General features: G+C 40.9%; 1 protein-coding gene across 1 annotated transcript; it reads right to left on the bottom strand.

Annotated features, from left to right (window-relative positions):
- Nucleotides 1-2,730: 2,730 nt before the first annotated feature.
- On the bottom strand, nt 2,731-3,698 carry LOC119519058 (mitochondrial mRNA pseudouridine synthase RPUSD3-like). Its single transcript, XM_037816521.1, is given in 2 exon segments — nt 2,731-3,509; nt 3,512-3,698. Coding segments are annotated over 2 exon segments (966 nt in total).
- Nucleotides 3,699-7,192: the final 3,494 nt, after the last annotated feature.

The following is a 7,192-nucleotide window of genomic DNA, read 5'->3' as shown; positions in this document are numbered from 1 at the left end:
TTTTAAAGAGCTAGCTGGACTCCAGACGCTGAACCCTGGCTTCCCCAGCCCGCCATGTGGCTGCAGATCTTCCAGCCAGCTTACTCACTCGTTTCAGAATGCTGACTCTGGGTTTCACCAAGTATACAGCCCCTCTGGAGCTAGGAACTCTCGTCCAGCTGGTGCATCGCTGTAACCGGTATTCTAGGTCACTTTCTGGTTTTTAGCTAGTGTTTTTCACAGAGGCGTTTTTTTCACCCTGTCTTAGCTAGCCGCCATCTTAGTTTCTGTGCTTTGGATTTTAAAACCTGACAAACCATTGCCCACTGCAAGATCCTGAAAATGCTTCCCTACATTTTCTTCTAGGAGTTTTATAGTGCTGGTTATTATATTTAAGTCTTTGATCCATTTTGAGGTAATTTTTGTATCTGGTGTGAGATAGGGGTCCTCTTCCATTCTTTTGCATATGGATATCCAATTCTCCCAGCACCATCTTTTGAAGAGATTGTTCTTTCCCAATGAGTGGACTTTGCAGCCTTGTCAAAAATTAATTGCACGAAGATGTGAAGGTCTATTTCTGAACTCTCAATTTGATTCTATGGATCAAAGTATCTATCCTTGTGACAATCCCACGCTGTTTTGACCACTGTAGTTTTGTAATACGCTTCAAAGTCAGGAAGTGGGAGTCTTCCAGCTTTGTTCTTTTGCAAGATGTTTGTGACTATTCGGGGCCCCTTACCCTTCCAAATAAATTTGATAATTGGCCTTTCCATTTCTGTAAAGTGGACTGTTGGAATTTTGATAGGGATTGCATTGAATCTGTAAATCATTTTGGGTAGACTTGACATCTTAACAATAATTAGTCTTCTAATCCATGAACACAGAATATCCTTCCATTTATCTTCTTTTCCTTACACTTTCAGTTCTGGGACCCTCCCATCTTACAGCAGTTCAGTTTAACCTGCTTCCCATTTTTTTTTTTTTACTCTGTGACGCTTTTCCTGCCTCTGGTTTTTGTTTCATTAGGTTATCTTTCCCCAGGAATCCAGACGGCTTCAATCCAGAAAGGTATGTCACTTCAGAAAAGTGTTTTGTGCCAACAGAAACTGGACTGAGTGAATGTACCACTTGCCATCCACAGTTCTATGATGGCCCCCCTCTCTTTCTCTCTCCCTCCCTCTCCCTTCTCCCTCTCCCTCTCCCTTCTCCCTCTCCCTCTCTCTGTCTCACTCCTTCCTCCCCACCCCTGCCGCCGCCTGGGGCCGTTTTGTATGCAGCACTCCTCAGCAGCTTGTGTTCCACTCAGAGCCTCTGTGGACTCAGGTCCCTGTGCCTGGATATACGTGGGGTTCTAACTCACTGCTGTGAGTGCCTCTATAGTCTGTATCCCCGGTGGGGAATGGGAGGGATACAGGTCACTGCCTCTGAGCAACTCCTAAGCTGTGTGGGACTGAGTAGGAGGAGGATAGAAGGATAGAGGACTGGTGGATCTGGGACAGGTTTCCTACCTGATATTTTTCTTTTTCTTCAATTCAGGGTTTGTGGAGTCCTTCTCCAGTCTCTACGATCCTCCAGAGTTCTAAGCAAGCATCCTTTCATTCGCTGAATCTCTGGGAGATGTTTTCAGGGGATGTCTTATATTGCCATGCTGATAATGTCACCACCAATTGATTTTTGCCAATTGATCATGTATCCTGCAACTTTGCTGAATGTGTTTATTAGCTCTAATAGTTGTCCTTCTGGAGTGGGTTCTTTAGGGTTTTCTATATATAAGATCATGTCACCTGAGAATTGATATGATTTCACTTATTCCTTTCCAATTTGGATGACTTTAAGTTTTTCTTTGCCTAATATATCTGGAAAGGACTTCCAGAACAATACTGAAAAGAAGTGGCAAAAGTGGGCATTTTTTTTTACAGCACTGTTACATTTATGAAAATTTGAAAAACAGGCAAAATGAACAAGATGCATACATGTGTGGTAAAACTTAAAAAGAAAAGCAAGGAACTAATTATATCCCAAGTCAGGACAGTCATTTTCAACCTGGACTGAACATTATAAGTCCTTGGGGAGTTTTCAAATGCAATCATTGCTGGGGTCTCCAACCCAGACTAATTAAACCATAATTTTGCAGGCTGGGGGGTGGGGGGGTGGGGGTGTGTGTGCAGAATCATGGGGAGGCGTAGGGATTGTTTTAAGCTTCTTGAGGGGCTGGAGAGGGATTCTAATGCAGGGCCAGAGTTGAGAGCTGCTGAGCTACTCTCAGGAAAGGAGGCCCTGAGTGGTGGTTAGGTGGGTGTCACTTTATAATTATTCTTTAATCCACAGATATGTTTGATATACTCTTCTGTATGTGTGAAATATTTCACAGTTTTTTTTAAGTAAAAAAATCTAACCAATCTTTTGCAAGCCAGGATGGGACAGAAGCAGCCAAATAAACAGACTATACATTCAACTCAGCAGGGTCCATGATAAAACATTTAATTTCTCAGCATATTCTCAAAACATGAGGTAGGTACTTTTATCATCTCAAGTCTAGAGAGGTGAAGTCACTTGCCCAATGTCACACAGCAAGTCACCTTGCCAGGATTTGATCTGAGGTTTGCCTGACTACAGAGCCCAGGATCTTCAACCATGGCCTTACTGTATGCTGAGCTCTGATCTTATTTCCTTTGTGCTTGGCTGCAGGCCTCCTCTCCCCTGACACCCCCCCCCCCCCGCTCTCCGGTGGGCATCAGGAACGAGAGATGACTATTGCTGGTGGAGCCTCAGGAGCTGTAAGCTTCTGGAGAAATAAGGCAGCAGGGGAGCCTGAAGCTCAATGGAGGCATCCCTAAGCCTGGCCCCTGGGAGGAGGAGATGATGCAGGTGGAGGTGCAAGGGAAGCCGGGCAGCCTGGGAGGGGGTCAGGTGGAGGCATCTGAGAAGAGCTTCATCCAGGACCTGTCCTTGAGGTTTGGCACTGTCAGCTGGCAGCAGAAAGCGCTGGCCCAGGACAGCGCTCACACGGGCAGAGAACGTGTGGTCCCCGAGCACAGGGCAGAGCTGTAGGACTATATGCACCCACAGTTGACTGGGGAGCACTGTAAGTGGTTGCAGGCGGACCAGGGCACAGCCAGAGCCCGTGGCCACCACACGGAAGTCACTAAGGGTCCTCTTGACACCTTCCAGGATGTCCTTTCGGGATGGGGGCTTCACTGGAACTATAAGATTGACCCCGTCAATGTGTTCCAGTTTCAGAGCTGCTTGGATCTTCCCCTTGGAAGGTGCTGGGATCCCATCAGTGATGGCACAGTAGTTGGCTGTGGGTCGCTGGGTTCTCCGTGAGCAGGCAAAGAACTTCTGGAGGCGGCCTGCCATCTGGGGACAACTGGAGAGGGGTGCAAGTCCAAAGCTCTCCTTCCCAGGAGCTTGAACAATCTGGAGCTCCTGCTGCCCAAGCCCCAGGGACTGGTTCAGCTCTGGCAGCACTGAAAACAGTGTCAGATCTCCAGGTTTCCCTGTCACTGGCAGCCCCTGTGGCTTGTTCATGTCACTAGAGGTCCTTTCTGATCCACCACTGCTGCCCTCAGCACATTAACCAGCTCCTCACGACTGAGGTTCTCCAGCTGCTGGTCCCCGGGGGGGTCCTGACGGTTTTCTGGAGCCTCAACGTTGCAGACGATTCCTGGGAAAGGATGAGGAAGCAACAGGGGAATGTTTCCCAAAGTGTTGCCCATTCCTATTGCCACAGGCCTCTTTCCAATTCCTGACGCCTCATACAAATGCCTCAGAATGTCTGGGTTGAGCCTCTCGAAAATTCCGATTCGACTGGCCTCATTTTACAAAGAGGGAATTTAGGCTCAGAGAGGCTAAGTGACTTGCAAGGGGTCACACAGCAGAGCCGGGATTAGAACTCATGTCTACCTAAATCTAGACCCAGCACACACACCCTCCCCCTACCCAAGTCTCCCTCCTACGTGATGGGAGGAGGCAATCACTCTGTCTCGGTGCTAAGGCGCTGCTGGACCTCTAGCCCCAGCCGCCGACCACCCAAGACCCGGCCCACAACAGGCTTGTTTCTGATCTTAAGGGGAAAGCTTTCAGTTTCCCCAATTCATTATGATATTAGCTGTGGGTTTTTTTGTATATGCACTTTGTCATATTCAGGAAGTCCCTTTCAATTTCTAGTTTTCTGTGGGTTTTTTTAAATCATAAACGCTGTTGGATTTTGCCAAATGATTTTTCTACATAGATTGCTATAAATATGTGTTTTCTCCTTTATTATATTAAATGTGATGTATTACATTGACTGATTTTCCTATGTTCAACCACTCTTGCATTTCTGCAATGTATCCTGTTTGGTAATGGTGTCTATTATTTGCAATAGGTGGCTAAAATTGGTTTTCTAGTATTTTGTTGAGAATACTTTGTGTCTATATTAGTCTGTAGATTTCTTTTCTTATGCTTTGGCATCAGTGTAATGTTTGCCTTATAGAATGAGTTAAGAAATGTTTCTTCCTCTGCTAGTTTTTGGAAGCTTTTGGAAGAATTAGTGTGAATTACCTATTGTAAATTCAGGAATAGTTAATTGGTAGAATTTAGGAGTGAAACCATCTGGTCCTGAGCTCTTTTTTTTTTTTTTTTTTTTTTGGGGGGGGGAGGCTTTTGATTACTAATTCAGTCTTTATTTGTTATAGGTATATTCACATTCTCTACTTTTTGAGTCAGTTTTGGTAGTTCGGGTGTTTCTAGGAATTTGTCCATTTTGTCTAGGTTATTTAATTTGGTGCTATACAGTTGTTCATAGTTTTCTCTTAAAATCTTGTAATTTTTGCATGGTCAGTAGTAATGTTGCCACTTTTGTGTTTTTCGTAATTTGAGTCTTCCCGTTTTTCTTTCTTAGTCTCACTAAAAATTTGTCAATTTTGTTGACCTTGTCAGAGAACTGACTTTTGGTTTCATTGACTCTATTATTTTTCTATCCTATATTTTATTTATATCCACTCTCAGCTTTATTATTTGCTTCCTTTTGCTAGGTTAGGGTTCAGTTTTCTCTTCTTTCCCTAGTTCCTTAAGGTATAAAGTTAAGTTACCATTTGGGGTCTTTCTTCTTTTTTAGTGTAGCCATTTACAGCTGCATCTGAGCTTTTACTATATCCCATAAGTTTTGGTGCATTATGCTTTTGTTTTCATTCATTTCAATATTTCTTAATTTTCCTTGTGATTTCTTCTTTGATCCACTAGTTGTTTAGGATTGTGTTGCTCAATTTTCACATATTTGTATATTTCCTAGTTTTTCCTTCTGATATTAACTTCTACCTTCATTCTATTTGGAAGTAGAAGATGCTTTGTATGAATTCAATCTTTTAAAATTTAAGACTAGTTTTGTGACCTAATATATGTTCTATCCTCAAGAATGTTCCATGTGCACTTGAGAAGAATGCGTATTCTACTTTTGGGTAGAGTTGTCTATATATGTGTGTTAGGTGTAACTGGTTTATAGTGTTGTTCAAGTTCTCTAGCTCCTTATTCATCTTCTATTTGTTTTTATCTATTATTGGAAGTGTAGTATTGAAGTCTTCACCTGCTACTACAGAACTGTCTATTTTTCCCTTCAATTCTGCCATTTTTTGCTTCATATATTTTGGGTCTCTCTTGATATGGGTGTATATGTTTATAATAGTGTCTCTTCTTGATGTATTGACCCTTATATCAATATATAATGTCCTTCCTGGTCTCATAACAATTCTTGACTTAAAATATATCACCCCAGATCTCATTTGATTACTCTTTGCATGGAATATCTTTTTCTGTCCTTTCACTTTCAACCTCTTTAGGTTTTTGGATCTAAAGTGAGTCTCCTGTAGACAGCAAATAGTTGGATTATGTTTTTTTATCCATTCTGCCAATCTCTACCGTTTAGTTGGATAGTTTAATACATTTACATTCTATGTAATTAGTGATAAGCTGCCATTATTCTATTTGTTTTTTGCATGTTTTACCTTTTTTTGACCCTCAATTCCTATATAATTGTCTTCTTTCATGTTCGATTTTTTGTAGCGTGTCACTTTGATTCTCTTCTCATATCCCTTCCTGTGTATTTTTTAGATTTTTTCCTGGTGGTTACCCTGGGGATTGCAATTAAGATCTAAATTTATAATAATCTAGTTTGAATTAATACCAACGTAGCTTCCATAGCATACAAACATTGTTCCTATACAACTCTGGTCCTTCCTATTTATTCAATTAAATGCAGATTAATAGAATTTTTGTAGAATAGGATTTTTTTTTAAATTAGAGAAGTTGTGGGTTTTCAGAAAAATCATGCATAAAATAAAGGATTTTCATATACCACCCTATTATTAACCCTTGCATTGGTGTGGTACATTTGTTGCAATTGATGAAAGCACATTTTTATAATTGTGCTATTAACTATAGTCCATAATTTAACTTAGGATTTGCAGTTTGTGTTATGCAGTTCCAGAGATTTTTTTAAAAGTTATTTATTTTAATTTGTATACCATGTATACACCCTAAAATTTCCCCCTTTTAACCACATTTAAATATATAATTCAGTTCTATTAATTATGTTCACAATGTTGTGCTGCTATCACCACCATCCAGTACCAAAATGTTTCCATCATCCCAAATAGAAATTCGTAACTCCCTATTTCCTACCCCCACTCCATCCTCTGGTAACTTATATTCTAGATTCTGACTCTATGAGTTTTCTTATTCTAATTACTTCATATCAGTGAGACTGCAATATTTGTCCTTTTATTTCTGGCGTATTTTACTCAATATGATGCCTTCAAGGTTATCCATGTTGTCTCATGTATGAGAACTACATTCCTTTTTATGACAGAATAATATTCCATTTTATGTATATACCACATTTTGTTTATTCATTCACCAGTTGATGGGCATTTGGGTTGCTTCCATCTTTTAGCAATTGTGAATAATGCCACTATGAATATTGGTGTGCAAATATGTTTGATTCCCTGCTTTCCATTCTTTTGGGTATAAACCTAGAACTCAGATTGCTGGGTCATATGCTAATTCTATAATTAACTTTCTGAGGAACTGCCAAACTGTTTTCCATAGTGGCTGCACCATTTTATATTCCCACCAGCAATGATTGAGTGTTGCTATTTTCCACATCTTTTTACTTTAATATCCAGAATATATAAAGAAATACTTCAACTCAACAACAAAAAGAAAAAAAAAAACA

The sequence above is a fragment of the Choloepus didactylus genome, chromosome 22 (genome assembly GCF_015220235.1).
Source record: "Choloepus didactylus isolate mChoDid1 chromosome 22, mChoDid1.pri, whole genome shotgun sequence".
NCBI lineage: Eukaryota > Metazoa > Chordata > Mammalia > Pilosa > Megalonychidae > Choloepus > Choloepus didactylus.
The sequence above is the reverse complement of the archived record's forward strand: the minus strand, read 5'-3'. Positions and strand labels throughout refer to the sequence as shown.